Source organism: Glandiceps talaboti, chromosome 20, assembly GCF_964340395.1.
Source record: "Glandiceps talaboti chromosome 20, keGlaTala1.1, whole genome shotgun sequence".
NCBI lineage: Eukaryota > Metazoa > Hemichordata > Enteropneusta > Spengelidae > Glandiceps > Glandiceps talaboti.
The window spans coordinates 3,267,453-3,293,307 of NC_135568.1; the positions used below are offsets into that span (position 1 = coordinate 3,267,453).

General features: G+C 35.2%; 2 protein-coding genes across 2 annotated transcripts; one reads left to right on the forward strand and one right to left on the reverse strand.

Annotated features, from left to right (window-relative positions):
* Positions 1 to 1,148: 1,148 nt before the first annotated feature.
* LOC144450701 (elongation factor Ts, mitochondrial-like) lies at positions 1,149 to 6,848 on the reverse strand. Its single transcript, XM_078141362.1, has 8 exons — positions 6,731 to 6,848; positions 6,350 to 6,463; positions 5,386 to 5,549; positions 4,775 to 4,903; positions 4,142 to 4,264; positions 3,201 to 3,351; positions 2,754 to 2,993; positions 1,149 to 1,832 (listed from the first exon to the last, which is right to left on the reverse strand). Exons 2-8 carry the CDS (start codon positions 6,369 to 6,371, stop codon positions 1,651 to 1,653), a joined length of 1,011 nt encoding a protein of 336 aa, XP_077997488.1. The 5' UTR covers positions 6,372 to 6,463; positions 6,731 to 6,848; the 3' UTR covers positions 1,149 to 1,650.
* On the forward strand, positions 6,687 to 25,855 carry LOC144450699 (AP-4 complex subunit beta-1-like). Its single transcript, XM_078141361.1, has 18 exons — positions 6,687 to 6,785; positions 7,309 to 7,382; positions 7,981 to 8,104; positions 8,762 to 8,934; positions 9,428 to 9,558; positions 10,161 to 10,308; positions 10,540 to 10,633; positions 14,813 to 14,936; positions 16,227 to 16,359; positions 17,220 to 17,315; positions 17,833 to 18,002; positions 19,407 to 19,537; positions 19,973 to 20,138; positions 21,323 to 21,396; positions 22,266 to 22,377; positions 23,011 to 23,266; positions 23,858 to 23,993; positions 24,989 to 25,855. Exons 2-18 carry the CDS (start codon positions 7,336 to 7,338, stop codon positions 25,136 to 25,138), a joined length of 2,265 nt encoding a protein of 754 aa, XP_077997487.1. The 5' UTR covers positions 6,687 to 6,785; positions 7,309 to 7,335; the 3' UTR covers positions 25,139 to 25,855.

The following is a 25,855-nucleotide window of genomic DNA, read 5'->3' on the forward strand; positions in this document are numbered from 1 at the left end:
CTTGTTCCCCTTTGAGAAAGCACCTGCTTTCTTGCCATATCAATAAAATCTTTTAACCAAAGTTTAAAGCGAAACAAAGGAAAACGAAAGTATGTTGAATACTGTTACGTACCTTTCTAGAGGGCGCCATAACATCGTATTCCATGGTTCTACAGAGGATGAAACGTTGCATAGACAAGGGGTAATTTTATATAGGTGTTAGTAGGGGTGAAGGAGTGATTGTACGTCTTATGTACGTAGGATAAATTTCATCACAATTATTTCTCCAAGATATCTCGAATGAAAACATACATTTAGAAATGTCTGTCTCCAACAGTGCATATTTTCTAAACACTGCCATGTATTTAAGATTTGCTTGTTCTGTAACCTCAGGCAAAATTTGAACCAAGATCGTGTTCCAATCAACCTAATAGGGAACTTGCAATCCAGACTGAGCATGCTCAGATGCAAAGGACTATGGGATTTTCTGTAGTTATTGCCAAAACTAATCTGGAGCTATCGATTAAATAAACCTCTTACAATGGTCAGGGTGACCATTACTAGATTTTTTGTGGTTACAAACAATGTAACACAATTGTTGACAATACTGATTGATTCATATTTATCATCATATATCCCATGATGCAACATTCAGGATATACAAGATGGTGGGTTTGCAAGTTACATATTGGGGACATAGTTTGTAATGTGAGGGATCAATACTGTGCACTTGAGGCAGTATGGTTTGTAGATCTTCCCACCCCTCCCCCCAGAGAGGAGGAATTTATCAGTTGTGCTATTATGGTCTGTAGCAGGGGTAGGTGTGACTTGAATACTTATTTATGTTTTTTACAAAACTTCATCTATTAATTACCAGTTGTTGTGTGGAAGATTTGCAAATGTAACTTTTTTGCATAAAATCTAAATTCCACTTTTAAGTAGGCAAAGACTTTGTATATCACTGATTGGTGAATTATCACTCAACCAGGTGTAATAAGTACTTATATGCAAATTATTCATAAATGAAATATACACAAATTATCATTACAATGGTATGTATTTATTTAAATCAAACGTCTATGCAAATGAAGCTAGGACATCAACATGCTACTTAGCTACAATAACTTGTCTTTGACAAATATGATTCACATTTCAGTTTCTATGGCAACAGAGTTTATGAGTGACTACAGGCATGACGAGTCTCACTATAAAAAATAAATAATGAACGTGAAAATGTCAGTAGAGGCCGAGTACACACTCGCTAAGTCTCCACACAGTACATGATTTTATTTGAAATTGTAGTGAGCATCATGCTCTCTTTTTGTGAAAGTTTTTGTCATGCAAATACAACTATTACTCATTTGTTTCACTTCGTCCATACATAATAATTAAATGAGCTTGTGATTACATCTTTCCTTTGTGTGCAAGTAACTACTGTGGGTGTATATCTTGCACAAATCACACAAATTTGTGTGAAATAACAATGTTTATGTTTTGCCATGAGATATCATCAAATTGGGATCTTTTAAATCATTTGGGTTTATTTTAGGTTGCATTGGCTAATTTTGAAATATATCTTCATCACAGCAAGTTGATAAAACAGATATTGTAGTCTATATTATAAAACAGGAATTATCCGGTGAACGTAAAAACAAACGATAACGACACATTTCACTGTATTTCTTCACCACACTGATATCGTACAAAATCCATGACTTCAACTCCTTCTTCTTTGAGTAACTCCCCGACTGTAATGGAGGGATCTAACAGGAATTCTTGTTTAACCATTTCTGATTCATCAATGGTCCAACTCTCAGTTGTACTCTCTGCAGGTTCATCTGTGCTGTCTTCACCTTCAACAAAATATGAATGAATGGTTAGTGAGTGTCTGTAAACACACTTACTAACTATTCAGTTACTACAAAATGATAAGTACATAATATTGGATATCACCTCATTCATTTCAAACACACAGAAAGACAGACAGACAAACAGACAGACAGACAGACAGACAGACAGACATATTACATACACACACACCCACACACACGCACACACACACACACACACATGCACACACACACACACACACACACACACACACACACACACACACACACACACACACACACGTCAATCAAAGTAATCTCTTGCTGTTACGATGACAAGTCAATTTTCGCTGAATGATATCAACAAATTGTGACAACTGCCTGTGAACTGCTGTAGTTATACAAGTTGATACTGTAAACCTGGAAATGTTCTCGTAAGATTTATTTTCGCTAATTTCGCTACAAAACAAAAACGCGAAAAATAAGTAATAGCGAAAATATATATTTCTGCATAATGCAATGTACCAGTATGGTTATTAGTGAAAATTAATCTTTGTGAACTACATAAAGACTGTAAAATCGCAAAATTTTCTAGTCGTGAAAATATGCTGGTTTACAGCATACTGTTAGTGTTACAAATGATCATTTGAGTTGTGCTCTCAGTTTTTTTCCAGACCAACAATGTTGTAATTACCTATTGGTTCTATTACTTAACTTATCTAACAGAGTTCAAGTATATCGTCTTAAGACAATGTTTTTATGATCTCAGGTGTAAATGATTCTCATACATCATGTTTGAGCATCAAACGGCAATAGAATCCTTGTACCTGTCATAGTTGCCAAAATAACAGTTTGAGAAATGTCCAAAATACAGTTTATAGACTGTGACAGAGAATGCAGTTTAGACATGTCATAAGTACTATCATCATATTAACAAATACTTACTGCTTGTCTCTACTACATCCTTCACTTCAGGTTTTCTCTCTTTCACGTCGTCTAGGTTACCAATTGATGTAGGACTCATTCCAACGATGTGTTGACCTAAACGCCTTCCAAACTCATTTGCATTGAATGTCTTTCCAACATCGGATGTCTTCTTGTATGTTACTATGGCACCATATTTACCAAATACACACTTGTGTTTGACATCTTTGTTGGCCTGTAATGTGGAATGAGTGTAACTACCTGTAAAATAAAATATGATTAGAATTTAGACATTGGCAGGTGTAGATAGAAATACTGTCTTCCTATTGGCTACATTTTCACCTATAAACCGACCAATAGCTAACACCTTCTTACCTATAAGTGAGTCAGCAGGTGTAGATAGAAATACTGTCCTCCTATTGGCTACATTCTCACCTATAAACTGACCAATAGCTAACACCTTCTTACCTATAAGTGAGTCAGCAGGTGTAGATAGAAATACTGCCCTCCTAATGGCTGCATTCTCACCTAACCGACCAATAGTCAATACCAGTAATTCTTTTAAAGTTTTCTGTTCATCTGTTTGGATTTGATTTAACTCTTCACCAGTTATATTCACCTACAACAAAAATGTAACGTGTTTCATAAATTATGTTGTTATGGTGACTGATAAAGTTAGAGCATCATCGCAAAGCACAGCCTCTTTTACGGCACCTCCCAAAACGCTCTATATTTTGAAATAACAGCTCTAGTTTGCGAGAATGAAGTCAGAGTGACGATAAATGAACAACATCTGTGGGACTAATTTTGTTGTACTTTGAAAAGTAAACTGTTTTTAGACACCTCATTTCATGTTACAATTCAGAGAACTAAATGATCAATTACAAATTAATTGTCTTTACACATTATTATTGGAAAGCATAGTTTGAATGAAGTGAAAATATGATTGTACATAATTTACTAAATATTATATATTACTCACTATCAATGATGACAAACTGCAGAAGAACACATCCAAATAATTTAATTTGAGAACAGTATTGATTGCTATAATATGTATTCTGACTTTTGCACTTTAGATGGATTGTAAGTAGCCTAGCATTTAGTTCATCTGTGCCTTACCACTACAGTCTGGATTTCAACCTGCCCAGCACTGACTGGGTTTGATGAAATTAAGTACCGGGTAGGTCTGTATGTGAAAAGGTGTAGTTGAGTTTGCCTCTACTGAAAAACACAAATTTCCCCCAAGTAATCTAGTTTCATCTTGCTTAAACACAAGAATATAAGGGTACTGCACAGTCAGTGGTAACCACAGTAACAAATTTGAAACTCTATTTTGACTGATAAAGATTCTTATTATTATTGCCATTATTATCATTATTATTAGAAGTTACAATATAAATTCTTACCTTTATGTGATTTGTACTATTTTCATGTAATGATTTAAAATGATTCAACGTAACATTAGCTACTTGTCCTACTAAATGTTGAAATTTTGTGTTTTTAGCAACAAAATCTGTCTCACAGTTCACCTGTAAAACAAGTAAAAATAGAAAGATTTTCAAAATATTTCTGAAAGTTGAAAATGATAATAAGCATGCTTTGCTCAAAATAATTACTGAACGGTGTCTAGGATTGTTTGCAGGTAAACTTCCTACCTCCTGTATTCCTCTCTACCAGCTCCTACCTCCTGGTAGAATGCACATAGGACAGTAGTTGATATTGTCATGCACACAAAACAAGAATGTAATGTTTTCATGAGACCACTGAGTCAGGAAGATTTTGACTGTGGACATAATTTCTGATGCGCTTATCACTCTACACACTTCTAACAACCACGTTCAATGATATCCCAATGTTTTGTGTATTCCATTACTGTCTATCGAACAACTAATAATGAAATTCACCTCACATCTGTTAAGCTTATATTTCCCTTAGTTTAGCTAAAATTGCAATATTTTGGTATAATCCACATTTCAAAATAACAGGGCCATTCTAGTCCACAGTAAAACAGGTAAACGGGTAAACCAATTCATACTTGCCTCCACCATTGTTGCTGAATTCTTCTCACATAAAACACCAATCAGACCCTGGGCCATTTCTCTATGTTGTAATTTTGTAGCCTTTGCCCAGCCTTCCTTTTGAGCCTGGTTCTTCAACCATTCCTCAGCCTAGGAAAAACAAACAAACAAACAAACATCAACCAAATAACCTAATAATATTTTCATCAAATACGTTCACGTACTTCAAAGATGAAAGAAGGATTTTGTGAAAACATAATTCAGCATGTTCATTTTTAGCCGGCTACTGGATAAATTTCCCAGTTATTCAATTAATTTGCCAGTCTGTCAATTAATTTGGTCTGCCAATTTCAGATGTTGAGCACAGATACCAAATATAAAAGTAACTTTAAGGTTTAATTATTATTCAAATCATTTATAATGATGACATCACACATTACAGCAATCTAACAGGCTCAAAAACGTGAAAAAAAATTTAGTCTCGTAGAACCAGTTTCTGACTAAATCTTTACAGAAAATTTTAGGGGAATGTATAGATTTACTCTTTATAGACAAAACATGCAAATAACGAGCATTTGATGTTACAATAAAAATATCTAGCCTTTAATACCAAAGTCTGTCTTCATACTTACTTTTCCTAAATCATTTTCAAATTTATCTAATGCCTTCCTACAGTTTGCAAATGAAAATCCAGTCTTCTTCCTTAACTTGGCAAGATTACTTTTCCTGGCTTTAGAAGCTACATTCTCTAGAACACCTCCAGTATGGAGAAATCGATTACAGAATGATGTTATGTCTGAAAAACAAAACAAAACAAAAACTTTTTAGACATTATGGGCATTTTTAGTCAGTTATTAATATACAAAATATGCTATAATTATAGTACATATCTTGTACTGTGTTGTTCTATCATAATTTTATAGACAACATACATGAATAATTAAATAATTTAACTTTTATATTAACAAATATTCATATCTGTCCTATCATAACATCATATCTAAATTACAGCAGAAATCTGCAGCTTGAAAATAATACAATCGTAGCATGTTGCAGTGAATTTCACTTTGTACAGTCACTGTATTTTTGTACCTAGTATACGAGATCCTCCAAAGTGTAGACCTGTGTCCCTATAATGATCAATAAGATTTGATTGTATTCATTGCTCGATGCTCTTTTACATGTTGTAGATGATATCAAATTGAAATTGTTGTGTAGCTTATCAAAATACCAATTTAATTCTAGTGACACCTGACAAACAAACAAATAATAAAATTATTTCTTACAATTTCGATAAAACAGTGACACGGTACCTTCACTAGGATTCTTACGGCTGTGAAAAAATATGCTACGGCGATGGTAAAACGACATTGTGGGATTTATCTGGTTAGCCATGTAATATTACCCTACCGTGTCGTCTGCGAGGGTTTGACATCACATCAGTGTGGTGTGATGTAACACCTTACATATCGGGTATTAAATGTAAATACTTTGGCCATCATTTCATTTCACAGCCTATGACAAAAACTTCTGTTACGCTGTAGTTAACAGGAGCTTTCATCAGAAATAAATATAGCGCCAAACTTGTCTACTTACGATAATTTCTGCACGCCAGCATTTTCGCCGATTTCACGTGTGCTCATGTACACATGTGGGAAATCCCTGTGTCGGTTTGTTCGTAAAGCAATTTCTCAAAAGTAATCTCCCTAGCTTCGTAAATAAAACATAGAAAATACTAAAACTGTGTAATGAAACTTTTTGTGTGGTGAAAGGGTGAATATTTCTAGTCAAGAAGATTCTTTGTCATGTAATGATGATCAAATTATAGTTATATCGGAATTTTTTGTCACTTTTAACGATAAAACTCAATCAACCCTTTTGAAAGTATTTTCATAGACTTAAAGGGTTGTAAATTTGCATATCATGGCCGACGTCGTCTAGTCAAAATAAAAAAAAATGATCGAAGGGCTTATTTACCAGATATTCGTTACTACAGTGAGAATATGATCTGACCATTACAGGAATAGTATTGGTAGGTTGAAGCGACTACTCAGATTCATTTTCTTTCAAGACACTTCATTTTTACATATCCAACTGCATTTCGTAGTTTTACATGTAAAACCCTTTGGAGGTTCCCCGTCCTGGTTCACCTGTCAAACACACCGTTCGATCGCGTTCGTATTGTCACTGATAAAATGACGGAATGATAACTCAGTAATACATATACACTGATAGTTACTATGAATGATCATGGAGGTATAAAGGGAGAATGGTGTATGACCTACCTTTAATTTGTTAATAATTTCGTTCTAGAAAAGTCCCTTGAGTGAACCTTTATTTTATCGACTTCATCCAGTGTTCCAAACATCCCCACAGTCTAGTCACAGCCTTCATCATTTTGTCTGACTTACATGTGAATGATTCCTTTGATTTGAATGAGTATAATCATTGAAAAGGGGATATTACTGGAGCTCTACCATGACTTTATTTTACAATGTAGTAAAAATTAACGATATACTACTAGTCAATTCATTATCTAACTTGTACTTTTTCAGATGATAAATAAACACTGATGTGTTATCATGGCTTACTTTAGTAGTGGTAGTATATCAGACATCCATGAACTCAGGTATGTACTATACTCTTATTCCATGGAAGTATGTGGCTGATACTTCCATACTTATACTTAAAGATATCATTCACTGATCATTTTCTACCTTCAACCAAGGAAAATACAAGTGGCCTAAGGGGCCTTGTCACTATGAGTTGCTAGACAAGTAGTAAAAAAAACCTCAGGTTATGAGTATGTTCCAGTTGAATGAAGAAAGATATTGGGGAATATCGCAAGCATAAGTTATGAAAATCAGATTTTGAACTCCTATTTTAAGCACTACATAACCAGGGAGTATAGATACATGTTGTTGTGACATAGAGCAATGAGGTATAAATTCCATATATTTGCTCTAATAGGTGCAATTTGGCTTGCATGAGACACAATAGACTGTGTGATAAGACAGAAGGAAACTAGATCTCATGTCTCATATTATGTATTACTAGAGTTAGTCTGTAAGGTACACCATGACAGGGTGCCCTCACACATCAGTCAACCCCTTTCAGAGGCTGGTGAGGATGGAGCAACACAATGTAGCCTACAGTCTAAACTACAGTAAAATTAAAAATTTCTTGTTAGTCTGTAGTGATATATGTTTGTTATATTGTATTTACAGATCACAGTTAAGAAACCCAACAGTACAATCAGACCAAACACAATGTCAACAGATTGTCAGGAGAATTGTAGTGTTAATGACCCAGGGTATTGATATGTCAGAATTATTCACAGACATGGTCAAGGTAATATTCTACAATCTGAATTATTCACATGGTCAAGATGATATTTAAACGAAATTTTCAGCTGTTCAAATCCCACAAAAATTTTTTCATAATCTATCGTGAAAAAAGCTGGACAAAAAGGACTCTTGTACCAATTATCAGGCCCTATCTAGTTTTAACAAAATGTATATAGGTTGAACAAAATTGAGATATTGGACCCAAAAAGTATTTAGATATCAAGAGTATACATTTTGATAGACATATTTGGAACAAGACATATTTTTTAGTTGTCCTCAGAAAGCCACATCCATGGCAAATGAAGAGCACAGTTCATTTGTTTATACAATTTCAATTGGTATTGCACTGCAGTACCAAAACCAAAAGTGTCATTGCACACCTGTCACATGATCATTTGATCCATGTACATGAAGTCATGTGATCACTGTCACATTATCATAAATAGTATGTAATAATAACCAAATTTGATGACGTATGATTGTCATTTTAATTTGTACTATTTGCACTTGTACTACTCCTTGCAGTGTTTTCTGCTATGTTTTTGCTTATTCCTTCACTCATAAAAGTACGGCCACAGAAATCACGACAAGCACTTGTGCAAGTTCTTGCCAGTTGCACTCATATGTCATGGGTTTTCCTTGTATTATGATCTGTTTTCAGGCTAGTGCAACCCAAGACATTGTACAAAAGAAACTTATTTATCTGTACATGTCTAGTTATGCTGAGATGAATCCTGATTTATCATTACTGGCTGTCAATACATTATGTAAGGACTGCAGTGATCCAAATCCTATGGTTAGAGGATTAGCTTTGAGAACAATGTGTTCTCTTAGGTAAGAGACAACTTTTGAAGCATTTGAAAAAGTTTGCTTGACTGACTCTAATAACAATAAGTCCTGTGAGGTGTGGCGAAGCAGTTAAAAAGGTTAACTCTGATTGGCTCTATAAACCTATGTTCTTTTGATAAGGGACAAGTGAAACATAAATTGTTTAGAAAGGTTCACTGTGATTGGCTGTGAGAATCATATGTTCTCATAGGTAAGAGACAAGTTAAACATGAAGTGTTTAGAAAGGTTCACTCTGATTGGCTGTGAGAATCATATATTAAACATGAAGTGCCTAGAAAGATTCCCTCTGATTGGTTAAAAAACCAAGGAAACATTACATCGTTACTATATCTGGTAGTTTTATATTCTACTTTACAGTATAATATTTGTTGCATTTATGATGTATACATTAATAGAAATCAACAGTCTCTCTTTCAAACAAATTAAATCCAGAATATCTGACAGCATGTACACAATTTTGTGTTTTTTTGTGTCCTAGACTACCAAACTTAGTTGAATACACAGAGAGGCCATTGTTGGATGGACTACAAGATAAGAGTGCATATGTTAGAAGAACTGCTGTGATTGGCTGTGTCAAATTATGGCATATTGCTCCATCTTTCATTATTGGTCAGTTGTTATCCTTCTTACAGACTATGGAGCAATCTAGGATGTATGTCAAACTGTGAAAAACACTTACATTTGTCATTTCAATAACAAAATCTTGAAGCAATCATTTCAAGAATAGTAAAGTTTATGTATCGTTATACTGTGAAGTGAGGAAACAACTAAATAACCTTTAACTGAGATATAAGCAAATGCAGGTTGAATGATCAGCCTTTGTAAGTACTCTTCTCATCCCTTCCCTCAAACTGAAAAAACAGCTGTTGGGGCGCTCTTTCCCTTTCCACGAACTTAAATTTTTTATACCTCCATGGTTTATGGGAAAAGGATAATAAGGACACCCTGACCATGCATTCTCGCAAGCCAGAGTTATTATTTCTAAAAAAAATACCTGTGGGAGGCTCATTAAGAACGTTGCCGTAAAACAGGTTGTGGTTTGCGATGATGCGACCATGTATTTTGTTATAGTCTCTAACAAATTCAATTCATTTTTATTTTCTATCTATACCATAGCATTATTTCCTGTCATTTCATAAGAAAAGAGTTTGCTTAGTATGATATAAGTGGGGTTTTTTTTATGTTTATTCTTGATATGTTTTGATTTTCAGAGAATGGTATAGTTGATCAGTTATATTCCATGCTGAGAGACAAGGATACAATAGTGGTAGTAAACTGTCTTACAGTATTGGATGAAGTTCTAGATAAAGATGGTGGTGTTGTCATCAATAAAAGCATCGCACATTATTTATTGAACAGGTAAAAAATATAACACATTTTTTACACTCAATCTTGTAATGAAAATTCCAGACTTAAAGGCTCGGTTTAGATGCGAATTAAATTTTAGGAATGAAAAGAAGTTGTTTGGTAGAGCTGTAGGCTCTGGAGTGTCTCATATTCATCCTACCTTCTCACATACTGTGCCATCTCTATTGTCTTTGATAATGCCAAGTTCACTGCCAACACTGAGTATTTGACTTTCTCTTGTAGATTATATGAATTTCCAGACTGGGGTCAATCTAAGATTTTACAGTTACTACTAAAATACAAAGTAGAAAATGAAGATGAAGCCTATGATATCATGGTAAGATTTCAATACAAATGTCATTTTTAATCAAATCCATTAAGAAAACATTGATTTATTTTTTCTCCATTTTCTGAATTTAATATTCTGGAGAGAACATATGTATTATTCCCAACATTTTTTGGGGGGCTCAGCCAAGAAAAATACAAGTGACCTTGAAGGCCTTGTGACAAAACTTCTAGGGTTCAGGTATTTTCCAGCTGAATGAAGTAAAATATTGGGGAATACCAGTAATGTAATTATGCTTCCCAAGCATAATGTATGAAAAGATCAGGAAAAACGATGCCAATTTTGAACATTGGGACACATTTTTCTGAAGGTTGTAGAACCTCATAACACTAAAGGGAAAAACCTGTGAAATTTACATTATTTCCTAACTTTGATTGGATATGGAAGCAGACAAGCCCCTGGAAAGTGGCCTAGGAAACCCAGGTTGATTATGCCTACATTTTGTTCACAGTAGACACACTTTGATGTTTTCACAGCTGCATTTCTTATTTAAAATTTGACTTGTGAGATGAGTTAAATTCAGAGAAAAATTCTCAAATCCACAACAAGTCATGGCAGTTCACTAAACAGATCTTAATACACTTGATATACAAATATAGTTTTGCACAAAAACTGAAAGTCTCGATCTAAATATGCAAATTAAAGAAAATAAAAGACAGTCTGTCAAAAATTTGTTGTTGTTCTAACGCCAATAGTCCACATCAAAGTGTTCTGCTTTTCAATAGAGAATCAAGATCTAAACAAAATCCACGAAAATAAAACAAGTCGTTAATGAAGTAGTTATCAAATGTATTGTCACTATTATAAGCTATGGTGATTTACATTTTGTGATCAATAGAATAGTTACTCTTCACACTCAGGATACTAAAGGAGACTTTCTGGTACAGTAATTCGGAAGTGATATCTTAGTTTCTTGTGTTTGTAAGCAATGTATGGTTCTGGTCTTTGCATGATTGAGTAATTGTGATTTGAAACTGGTTTGTTTGATCCCAATGGTTGGGGGATAAAATAACTATTATTTGGCACTAATACATTCATTTCCAATGGATGGAGAATAGAGTTGCTGTCATTTGAAACTGATGCATTAAGTTCCGATGGATGAGAGATAGTGTAATTATCATTTAAGACAGGTGTGTTCACTTCCAATGGTTTGGTGGTAGAGTAATTGTGATTTGAGATTAATGTCTGTGGTTGCGATGGTTGAGGGATAGAGTTATCATCATCTGACAAAGATCTTTTCCTTTTGAATGTCTGTGAAGCAGTAGAACCATGCCAGGTTCCATCGACTACATGTAGTTGTTCATTCACATTTCTCCTGTATAGTCTTGCAGTACTTGACTCCTTCAGTGACATATTGGAATAAAATCCATCATATCCTGCATCTTTCATCATAGATGATACATAGCCTTCTAGGTTGTGCTTGCCTAATCTCTTCATGCTAAAACGAATCAATGCAGTAGGCGATGGAGTTAAAGGTCTCCGGAACATGTCTCCACCTAGTGGAATATACCTTAAGTAGAGTGCCAGTACATCATATAGATTTCTACAGTTAGTTGTATTTTGGTAGTATTTCATTTCTCTTGGTTTGGCTTTCCTTGGCGGCTCAATTCCATCATTCAATCTTTCTCTTGGGTAGAAAGTTACATGATTTCCATATTCATCAGCACCAAATACAAACTGATCCGCCTTTGTACGTCTGAGATCCTCCCCAGAATGAATTCCAAACACTCTCCCCAAATAAAATACAACAGCTCTGGAGAGACCAATTGATGTAGTCATATTCAACACACCTGTTTCCCATAAGCTTTGTTCTTGCATGGCTGATATAGGCTCAGCTTGCTTTTTCACAACTCCAACACCACTGGCTAGCAATTCCTTTCTCTTCGCATCCAACACTTTTCTAAATCTGGAAAATCCTACGGTATTGGTATCCATGAAATTCAGCCCAGGTTTTCCAGTGACTCTTAGATATCGTTGGATGCCGGAACAAAGAATTAATAGAGTATCTGGTGGATAAACTCCCCCCTTCTTATTCCGTGCTTCCATGACAAAGTGTTCAAGCAGCTTGTCTAGGACATTGTCTGGTATGGATATCAACCTCTCTGCTGTAGGTATCACTTGACCAAGTTTATATTGACAATGATTAGCCCATGTATTCCACACATTAATAGCCCAAGAAGTACTCCTCTGTGTGTTTTTTGGTACAGCTATACGTCCACCAATTTTTTCTGCAAGTTGTTCTTCAGTGTAGAAGACAAATCGTCCAGTAGCTTCCATATTTACTACTATACAGACTGCATGCTTGTGAACATGTGATTGAGGTTTTTTCAGCTTCCTGCTTGTGTTTGATGTAACACCTTGTATAATACCATTGTAATACTTCACAGACAGCTTATCTCACTTCCAACTTCCCAGTCAGTCATAGGCCTCCATGATAGAGGGACTGGGAGTCCACCATATTTCTTGATGTACAACTGGCAGATACCTCATACACTTATAAATATATATCTGAGTGATGAACAACACTGCCTGTGAAATGTGCTGACCAAATGTGACCACAATAAATGTACCAATATCTGACCACATAAAGCCCACCATCTCACATGTAGCCCCCCCCCCCCATTAGTGTCTATGGTTTGTTCCTACTAATCCATTCATCCCAAGCATACTGTTTACCAACAACTTTTGTTCCCTGAGGTGCTAGTATTCCCAAAAAACAAAAAGTCAACTACAAAAAAGGTCAAAATTTGATTGACCTTAAAACCAAAGGTGTGGTATACAATAATTGGGTCTGTATAATTTGAACCACCTTTGTAGACAAACTATGACATAATTGTAAGTATACCCTTTAGCTGTCAAAATGTTGACTCAGTGTTTGACATGTACAGGATTAGCAGTCCTCTACCAGAGCTAATATTAAAGTTTGTGTAGCGGGTTATAACCAACTCCTTGTCTGAGTTGCTGCTGAAGTCTTATCAGTAATGGATAGTGTAAGACAAAGGGGGATTTAGAAGGTGTGAATTGGGTTGACCTTTGTAGTTCAAGTAAAACCAGTCCGGCAAAGTTAGAAACCATATACCTGAACATGGAAGTATAGAAGAGGAACCTCCATGGTCTGAAGAATGAAATGCAAGAGTACGGCCCGGACCAAAATAGTTTGCCAAAATTAAGAGGAGAATTTAATTACAGAGAAAATCATACTACTGCACCATGAATGGAGTAGTGACTTGTCAGACATAAGTACAATAGACACCAGTGGAAAGATAAACAATGCGGCTCCGCCTTGTTGTTTATCTTTCCACACCGTATCTATTGTGTATGTATAGTCACCTTCTTACTTGTCTGTGGTATAGTCCAGAGATAACATATCAAGGATTTAACTCTAATCCCTCAGTGTTTGATATTTATACCCTTTAGCTGTCAAAATATTGACTGGTGTTTGACATGTCTATTGTATGTGTTAAGTAAGTGATAACATTCCTAAAGGAGATTATGGAAGGGAAGTCAAATAAAGTCAATGACCTGTACTGGTGTTTAAAACAGCAAGTTTAGCAAGGTAGAAATAGATTACTGCAGACAGTGGAGATATTTATGGATACCTGGAGTCTCACTGGTAATACTGACTCGCACACTACATCTATCGTGGAGAGATGAGCTCATGAGTTAGTATTTTCATTGACCAAGTTGATTGGCATGCATTATAACCAGGGATGTATACATCCATTTTCAGACATATGGTTTCTGACTTTGCTGGACTGGTTTTACTTGAACTACAAAGGTCAACCCAATTCACACCTTGTTAAATCCCTGTATATGTCTTACACTACTGATAATTATACAATAGACACTGTGGAAAAATAAACAACAAGGCGGAGCTGCAAAAATTGAAAATGTAAAAGTAAACAATAAACAAAAAATAAATATTTGTAAACAAATATGGCCAATCCCAAGCCTCTGTAAATGTGTACCAATTATCTATGCATGAATAGTCAAGAGACTTGGCTATCTGGCCTGACAATTTCATTTGTCAGACCTCAAGGCAATATGTGAAGTCGGAGCCAAGTCTCTCCTTCTATCCATGGATGCATTAGTCTCACTAATACATCCATGATCTATCAAGGATGAAATGAACTAATCCTAGATTACTGGTATGTTTTGTTTTGTTTTCAGAATATAGTGGATATTTGTTTGAAACACAGTAACTCTGGTGTCAGTAGTAATGCTATCAAATTATTACTTGTAGTCACCAAAGATATGAAAGATATACAGATAGATGTCTGTAAGAGAATTAAAGGTAGGTTGAATAAATACATGTAATATATAATACAATATGGAGTCATGATGGGTGAATGGTTAGAGTCGCCGACTTGGAATCTGTAGGTTACAGGTTCGAGCCCCATTGCTGCTGTTTGTTTCTGAGTGTCTAAAGTCCTTGGGTACGATTTGAACCACGATTGTAGTTGTATAATTGGGGACCTGGTAGGATAGAGATTGCTATGTGAATGCTTTAATCATATGTGCTTATAAAGGCTGCAATGGATTATATGCTCCCCAGGGAGTTGAGGAAGTATAAAGGGCCATTGTGCCGATATAGATCCGTGCCAGTAGTAATGCGCTTTGAGCACAGAGTGATAAAGTGCTATATAAAAACCAATATTATTATTATTATTATTCATACAATACAATACAATACAATACAATACAATACAATACAATACAATACAATACAATACAATACAATACAAGACAATACAATACAATATAATACAATAAATCTTTATTGATCCTATCAGGAAATTTCAGCATCTGCCATAAAAATAATTTAAACGAGTAAATAAAAATAATAAACAAAAGCAAGACTTTTACAATCCAAATACGTAACGTCATAATCAGGATAAAAGAATAACAGATAGTATAGTTTGGCCACTAGGGTTACTGATCAGGGGCCACCTTTATGACTAGACTTGAGGATTACTATACTTAGTCGAGTACTGTCAAGAACAAATGTATTGTGTAAGATTGTCTTTTCCAATTATTTGAGAGCAAATAATTGATAAATCTTGGCCACATATAGTTTTCTTTTCCAGTCAACTTGTACTTCTTGATCAAGTTATTTGAGTAATTCATATATAAGCATAAGATTTACATCCATATTTCTGTGTGACTGGCAAAAAAAATAATGTTCGGAATGATTTTTGTAAATTAAATGTGTTGTCATAGTAACAATAACCCCTACATCTGAGTAACTCATTTTCCCTTCATGTACCATGTGTACTTGCAGTTACAAAAAAGAAACTATTAGATAAGATTAAGGTTATCCCTTGGGAAACGCAATAGCCCCTCCACCCCCACCCCAACCCCCACCCCCACCTCACGTTTTGTTTGTTGCTGTGTTTTGCCTCTTTTTCTGTACAGGCAGCTCTATTGCTGCATTGTAGAGAAAAGGAAAATATTGATGGAGGAGACCAAATTGCCAAGTCAGTCATTATTGGGACTTTAAGAAAACCGCAATGGAGATATTTTAAAGATCCCAGTTTATTTTGACTGTTGTGGTATAACTTTATCATACCATTTTCTATTCCAGGGTCTTTACTTAATATGCTAAGTAGTAACAGTTCTGAACTGTGTTTTACATCACTACATCATATACAACTATTAATTCAAATGAACAGAGCACCAAAACTATTCTCTTCAAATTACAAGAAATTTTACTGCAGGTAAGGAATGGAATGGATCTTTTATCATACAGTTTAGTACAAGGACAGTTGCTACCATCACACACACCCTCATCCCCACCCTCACCCCCACCCCACCCCACCTATTGTTTCTCACAACAATTGCCAAACATTTACATTTATAACACAAACTATAAAACTCAACTTACCTAAATCCAGTTTAAAAAAATTTGTTTTCATTTGGTTTGATTTATTTCTTCAATAAAAACATGACATTTGTACAGGGTAACCAACCCTATAGGGTGTTCTGTTTGGGGTGTATTCCCTATTACTGTAACCCTATTGACATTATTGAGGCAACCATATTGACAGGATTGTCGGTGGCCGAGTGATTAAACCACTTGCCTCTTACCACTGCGATCGGGGTTCGAACCCCATTGAGGGTTTGATTAAATTTACCACGCTGTAAGTAAGAAGAGTGATGTTCAGTTTGACTCTACCAAACAACACAGGTTTTCCCAGGGTACCCCAGTTTCCTCCTGCATGAACACTGAACCCATGAGGGATGGCCCTCACTGGACTTCTTGGGAGACAAGTGTTTATATGCTTACAGAATTATCCAGTATAAATAAAGATTATTATTATTGGGGCAACCCTATTAGTACCCAGTAGGACAGTTTATTTATTTATTTATTTACAATAGATTTTGTCCCGCGTTTGTTTTTTATTCAGTCCATTTGCACGCAAACCAAGCAGAATTATTCAAAAGTGTACATTGTATTATCATTACAAATGATATGTGTAATGTTGTCCTAGGTATGAATGTTAATTTGTGTCAGCTTGATGAAAAACTTTTAAAACATTTGTGAAAATTTTGTCTAATTTTTTTTTCCTGTCATCAGGTACAATGATGTGTCCTATGTGAAATTTATGAAGATAGAACTATTAACATTGGTTTGCAATGAAGAAAATATCAAAGATATAGTAAATGAACTGAGGTAAAGTCAGATTACTTTAATATCAAAACATCACACACACAGACAGCCAGTCCATTTAAACTAAAATCATGTGGGACGCAACAACATAAGTATGTTTATATGAACGCTGTAGGAGGGAGCAATCTGTGCGATCATCAGAACCTTGGACTAGACAGGGATAGTGATGAAGTACATTGTAGTACATAATACGGTCCCTGTCAGGAATTAGACTATAACAACACTTTTACTGCTGAACACAGCAGGATTGCAATTAAGAGAACTCTTACTCACTAAATTTAGGTAAAACAAATTTAAAACATAAAAGTGTGTGTTTATCTTTGTATATAGTGCGTACTGCACTGATGTATTAGGGGGTATTGCTAGAAAGTCTATCCAGGCATTGGCGATATAATTCTCGTTTTTATTTTGTTTTTTGTATGTAGTGCATACTGCACTGATGTATCAGTTAGTATCGCTAGAAAGTCTATCCAGGCATTGGGTGATATCATTTCTGTTTTTATTTTGTTCTTGTATGTAGTGCATACTGTACTGATGTATCAGTTAGTATCGCTAGAAAGTCTATCCAGGCATTGGGCGATATAGTCCAAACAAGACCAGAGTGTTCAACACTGTGTATGGAGAGATTGGTAGGACTACTAGATTTACAACTTGACTATGTCACATCACAAGTTTTGATTACATTACAAGGTAAGTTTCTATTGTTAGGTTTTAGACAGTTAGTTCAAGGGGCACAGGTTGAGTTTAGACGGTTTTTACTTTGGTTAGTAATACAAAATACTTTACATGAAACCATGGCTAAACTAATCAAGTATAGTGTTTACAACAATTCATGTAGCCCTGATGTGTCACTTTTTACCAACCATCAAACTCATGCAGTGTTCGTGTAATGACAGGGATTACCTCAGATTTGTTGATACATACCAACAATTATGTCATCAAATCTTTCATATATTATATCTTAATACCAGGATTGAGTTATACCAGTATCAAGTAACCAATGTGTGTGTTTCAGTAAGTAGAATACAATATGTGATACTTCGTAGGCAACAAAAATTGCATCCAAAAACTGTCTGAACTCAGCTTGTGCCCCTTTAACTTAGATCATACAAAGTCCTTGAATGATGGAGGGGCTTTAAATCAGGATTTCTTGTTAGATAAAAACAAACTTTTGCAAGTTTTTCTATCAAAAGCTATCAATTGACAACACCTGGATGGATGTGGGTGAAACTGCTCCCTCTAATCTTGAAAACTAAAGAGAAATATTAAAATGGCTGTTTTGTAAAGTATGGAAGGTTTTCCCTGGAAAATAGTCTAGTTCCTGACAACTGTGTTCTGATATACACTATGGTATCTTCACACATTAGTAATTACTAGTAATGTGTAAATCAGAACATGATCATCAGGAATTAGACTACCTGGAAAATTGCTCTGTATATATCATGTATCTATCTGGGATGCAATTTGTAGTGACGTTTAAGCCAATGTTAGATTAGGATTAAATTGAACATTTGACAGTTGTCTGGCAGAGCTATGAGAAAAGTTTGTCCAGATCAAAAGAAAGACCCTATTTAATCTACCGGTATATTATTCCACTGATTAGACAGTAGTAATCCAAAACTGTGCTATTGAAAGACTGGGATTTATCAAAGTTAGACCACCAAGATCAGGTGTAAAATAGGGAACTTGCAATCCAGACTGAGCATGCTCAGATGCAAAGGACTATGGGATTATCTGTGGTTATCGTAATACCTAATCTGGAGCTACTGATAAAATAAACCTCCCACAATGGTCAGGGCAACTATGAATTGATTATTTGTGGTTAAAAACAATGTAACATTATTGTTTACAATACTAATTGATTAGTATTTATTATAACATTTCCCATGATGCAACATTCAACATGGCGGGTTTGCAAGTTCCCTATTGGGTTGGGGTGGGTGGGGGCTGTATCGTAATTGATATACATGGCCATCATGTAAAGACTTAGAGACTGCTGATCTCATATCAAAATTAGCATAAGATGGTCTAGGAAGAAATATGCAACTATCATGTTACTAGGATAATTATTTCTTTGTCATTTTCATCTACCAGGTTTGTTGCTGCTTGAAAGAAATCAGAGTTTTATAAATCCAGTTGTAACTCAACTACCAAACTGTGTTGAATTGGTACATGACAGTGCAGGCAAGACTGCAATGGTATGGTTAATAGGACACTATGGACAGGTAGGGTTTATCTACTCCCCTATAGTAGTGTATAGTAATGATGTGTAGTAGAGTACCATCAAACTGTGTACATGACAGTGCAGGCAAGACTGCAATGGTATGGTTAATAGGACATTATTAACCATACCATTGCAGTCTTGCCTGCACTGTCATGGTTAATAGGACACTATGGACAGGTAGGGTTTATCTACTCCCCTATAGTAGTGTATAGTAATGCTTCATGTAGAGTAGGCAGCGGCTGTGTACAGTCAAAAGTGGTACTATGTCTCATACTACCCCTGGACAGAGATGGTAGTTAGGTGGGTCTCACCTAGGGTAAAGGTTGGGTAAAGGTGGCTAAATTTGACTTTTCATATAGTATAGTAGAACTTGTATCTAATTTATATTAACTTTAATAGCCGTATATCTTTATTGTCTTTGTTTCTATTTCACCAGGCACTACCAGATAGTCCATATATTCTAGAAGATTTGATTGACAACATTGAGGAAGAGTTTTGTAATCTACTAAAATTACATCTTATTGTTGCTACTACCAAATTATTCTTTAGTAGACCAGCAGAATGTCAGGACATGTTAGGCAAACTATTAGAACATTGTATAGGTAAGTTGTACTCATTTTAAGGGTTAATGGAATCTTATTAAAGCTACCCTAGCTGCAACTGGAGAATTATTTTTTGATCAGAAAACCAACAATATATTCACTGAAAATTGTCAAAATACCAATAATAGGGAACTTGCAATCCAGACTGAGCATGCTCAGATGCAAAGGACTATGGGATTATCTGTGGTTATCGTAATACCTAATCTGGAGCACCTGATAAAATAAACCTCCCACAATGGTCAGGGTAAATATGAATTGATTATTTGCGATTACAAACAATGTATCAACATCGTTTACAATACTAATTGATTAGTATTTATTATCACATTTCCCATGATGCAACATTCAACATGGCGGGTTTGCAAGTTCCCTATTAGACATTGTACATGTTAATTAGGGGCTGATTATATCCAGAAGTGGTACAACTACAGTTTGAAATCATGATAGCCATGAGGCACAGATTTTTGGGTGTGGACCTAAAAACAAATGTGATTGGATTTTCTGTACCATGTTATGTGTACGTATAAAATCATTTACCAACAGGTGACCCAATACTATTCAGAGTGTACAATATTACAAGTAGGTTAATCATATCTAACAAAACAGTTTCAAGAAACATTCTAGTCATAGCTAGTGCAGCTTTAACAGAGGAGAGATCTGATAAAGTTTGCATAGATATCTTGTACTATTTGTAGATGGAATATCTTGTTGAGATCACTGTCCATTAGCAATTCTGGTGTTTTGGTCAATGTGATGTCTTCTGATACCATTTGTCAACCAGCGAACTTAGAACTCCTTGATCTCAGTTTTCTCTAGTCCCGATTGAGCAGTCTAGGTCCTTAGCATTTGACATCATTGTTCTAAGTACATTTATTTGATTAAAATGTGAGAAAGTTTTTGGGATAAATATTGTGTACAGCATTAACATTCATCTGGTCTGAACAGATTTGTGGTCAGACAAGTACAATAAGGCCTGTACATGCAAATGTTTGCAGGGATGTGGTGTGTCTGATCTGACAGGCATGTGGCAGGTCTGTAGCAAACTGTGACAGGCCTGCCACTGCAGGGCTGGTCTGAATTTGATTTATGTTTTCAGTAGTATCCATTGTATACTCATATACACACCCTTAATATCATTCATACATACTCATGATAACATTTTACTCCATTTTTTTCAACTTTAGAAATTGAGACCAGTGTTGAGGTGAAGGAGAGGGCTATGATGTACTATAGACTTCTAAGTCAAGATGTCACTAAAGTAAGTTTGTATAGATACAATGTGTCTGTTTTTCTCCTCTAGAATCAAAGCATTTTACTTTTAAATACTCCTTCATGGCAAACCTTCAACGTTAGATACTACTTTTTCATGTATGTAGTTAAAAAATTGCCAGCTTTCCTTGAATTGTTGACCGATCAAGTTTTCTTTTTTTTTAAACGTCCACCACTTTAAAATGAGGAAAAGAGCTGAGATCATGTACAACATTACATAATACTTTGACCATAGACACACTCTCTCTCCCTTCCTCTGCAAGGAACCATTCTGTTGCCACTTAGGGGTACTTGTTGCTTTTCGCTACCAAAGCAAAATTTCATACAGGCTATAGAGAATCTATCATATACTAGTATGTGATGTGCCCGGTAATCCAATCGGACACACCAATTATGCACAGCAATTTTTTATATCACACCAAAATGTTATGTTCCCCTACATACCTTAATGTGGTTACCAGTGCACCCTGTATGCCAGTTTGATGCACCACTAAGCTTACACAGCAATATCTTATGACACACCAAAATTTGGTGATGCTCTGCTCTATCCCTTACTGTATTCCTACCACTAGTACCAGTGAGCCTTGTATTAAAAGTACTTTGACAGATCTCAGACACATCTTGTAATGTAAGACACCAGATTTGATGTTCCCCTATTACTATGTGCTGACCAGTGTGTGTCCTCTCAGCCAATTTGAGGCACCGCTGACAAAGTAATTTCTGGTGACCCACCAACATTCCTCTATCCCTTACTATGTGATGTAAACCCAGTGTATATCAAATTGATCAACAACACATTTACTTATTGTCCTTTCATTAAAAAGCACACTGTTGATGCATTATAATTTTGTCTTTCAGGCCAAGGAAATAATCTGTTCTTCACAAAGTGTAATACCAGAAATGAACAAAGAAGATGCTTCCAATGAAGAAGAAAACATTGAACATTTTAACTCCCTAGCAGTTTTAATTGGTATGTAGACCCCTCAACTTACCTGTAGTTTTGTACATCTAACAATGATTAATTTCGTCACGTGGAAACACATACTCTGCATAGTAGTTTATACTGGAGAACATTGTATACATGTATGCAAATCAGGACATGAGAGTTCTATGTTCACAACATTATAAACCAAATAATTATGATTTTACTAAATTTGTTGTTGTGGATAAATATACAATAACAGCACCCCATGATGCATGGCTGACAGTGTGGATGTTGGGAATTTGAACTCGACCTTGAGATATTTTATGCTGCACTCTCCCTCACTTTACTTGTGTAGTGGATGTTGGGAATTTGAACTCATACTTGAGATATTTTATGCTGCACTCTCCCTCACTTTACTTGTGTAAGAACATCCACAAAAAACATTGAAACTATTCATGCAAATACCCCAAGTACATGATGCTGACATTCACAAATCATGATGTTCCGCTCTTATAGTATTTTGATTATTGAAAACACTTTCCCTGAAATATATAGTCCATGATATGTCAAAAATATTTAGTGACACTGAGCAAACATGTGATATCATAATCTAGATACAAAGTAACAATATGCAATGAGCTTTCAAAATATTAATTTGATAATTTCCGTGATTGACAGGTACTGCCAAGTGGAATGAAATTAAAGCCAGACAAAAACAATCAGACATAGACAGCTATAAGAGGAATGAAATCAAAGAAGTGAAAACAACTAAACCATTGGTCAAAGGTCAAACAGGTCATCTTCTGAACTTGGACGAGGAAGAGGATGCAAAAGGAGATGACGAATCAACGGTTGCCATGGCGATCCAACTTAAAGATGATTTCACTTTGACACCTTCAAATTTTGAAGCAAGTTGGACAAGATTGACCACAAGGTACTCATAGAAGTTTACTGATTTTGTAATTTATGTAATTTTACAAAGATAATAGCAAGTATCATTACATAAATGTTGATACAATCATTGATGGTATCTTTTAGAGTAGCCATATGGATGAGGATTTTGAATTTATAAAATAATTTGATCAGGGCTTCCTACTTGAAAAATCAACATGAAACAACATATACCTAGTCCTTGTTAGTAACTCAATAAATTGCAAAAGATTAACAAATGTGTAAAATTTTTGTTATTGAACGTACAATAACAAACTTTTTACACATTCTTTAGCTTTTGTCGGGTATTGAGTTACCAATACATACTTGGTCTGTGTTGTTTCAGGAGATAAAATTGTCTTTTAAATAAAATATCCCAAATAAATACCAAATCCTCATCCATATGGCCACTTTTAGTGATACCATGTATTTATACCCTATGTATTATCACAAGTATGTGTCACCCGGTACCATGACAGTGATCTTCTGACCAATACATATGTGTAACCAAAATACATTGAAATTATGGTTCTTTAAAGTGCTGCATAGTTTTGATTTCAGATGTAACAATGTCAATTTATATCATGTTTTGTAGTGACAGCTGGGAGTTCAATAAAGTATCATCCATGCAGTGTAGTGTGATCGAAGAAAAACTAAATGGTCTCTGTATTAAAACCATGGCAACCAGTCCATATGAAAATGATCCATGGAGAGCATTCTTTTATGCACAAGTAAGTAACATATTGTAATGAGTTCTGTACAATAGATGTTGATTGGCTAAGATTGTATTCAACCTGTCAATGAACCAATCAGATGTCAGAAATGTATTGCAATACAATACAAAATTATTTCTGTGTAATAGATTGTGATTGGCTAAGATTGCCTTCAATCTGTCGATGAACCAATCAGAAGTCAGGATTGTAAATGATTCTGAAATAACATTGTACAAAGGGTGATTAGCTAATCTTTCCTTATATCTGTCTCTGAACCAATCAGAGGTAAGAAGGCTAATAATTTCTGCACATTAGATGGTGATTGGCTTAGATTACCTTCAACCTATCAATGAACCAATCAGAAGTCAGGATGGTAAATGATTTATACATAGTAGATGGTGATTGGCTAATTTGTCTTCAGTCTGTCTGATATTTGTTACAAATGGACAGTAGACAATCACTGTCTGGAAAAAAGAGTAAAAGTGAATTTTATGAATAGTTTAGAAACATTGTAAGTTTGGCAGTAAAACTGAAGAAGTCACTGTTAACTTGTTGGACTCACAAATTAAAAAATTAGCACACACATGTAGAATCAACTACTTGTATTTAAACCTTTCAACTTTTTTATCATTCAATTTATCCTTTTTCTTTCTGTGTATCCTGTTTTTAATTACTCTGCTGAGCTGCAATGAACCACTTGATTAGCCAGCCAGGCTTTCTTGTTAGTCTGCCTGGCATGGCTATTGTAGCTGCAATGAACCACTTGATTAGCCAGCCAGGCTTTCTTGTTAGTCTGCCAGGCATGGCTATTGTAGCTGCAATGAACCACTTGATTAGCCAGCCAGGCTTTCTTGTTAGTCTGCCTGGCATGGCTATTGTAGCTGCAATGAACCACTTGATTAGCCAGCCAGGCTTTCTTGTTAGTCTGCCTGGCATGGCTATTGTTCACAATTTGTATTGTATACATGTATACAAACAGACAAATGACTATGTTATTTACTGTATTTCTGCAGGATATGAAGTTGACAATGTACTTACTGGAAGTTGTGGTACATCAACAGAAGAACCATGTAGTCGTCACAGTTAAATATGATGTATTAGAAGACACAGAAGCAGAACTACAGTCACTCAGAAGTGTTTGTCAGACAGTTTTAACAAAATAACCATGAATATACCATGCACAAGCCAAGTTGAACAAACCACATGGAATACATACCCTATCACGACAACGCACATCTATGTCACAACAACACGTGTCTACATCACTGGTTCTGCTGTGTTCGAAATATGAATGAAACCATTCAAAATTGACATTACTTTCACCGATTTTTCTTTGGTATTACTGCCGCTGATGTTATTTCTTCATTCAATATACCATCTAAATATACTTACTATGTGATTTTAATTGATGATGTTTGAGTATTTGTACTAAGCACATTTTGACCACTAGAGGGCACTCTTTAATACATGTGTCAACGTATCATATTCTTGCCTGTTGAAAGGTAATTCGATATTATTCCCCAATATTTTACTTTGCTCATCCAAGGACTGGTGACTTAAGGGACCTTGTCACTTCAAAGTGATAGAAGAAGTGGCAAAACCAAGGCATCTCCATTTCTCCTGTAATATTAATCAACGTATATTTATAAACAATGGACAGAAATGCACATAGAGGACAAATGTCAGCTTCACTCCACAATGTGAGGACATCCAACACTATGGACGTATAATTGTTGACATACAGTACAATACTTCGAAAACCAACTGTTGCCAAGATTGTAAATAGCATACCAAATGTTATTTCTTTACATCACATTTTATGTATTACACTAACAGTGCATGTAATACATTCACAACTATTGTATGAATTACTTTAATTC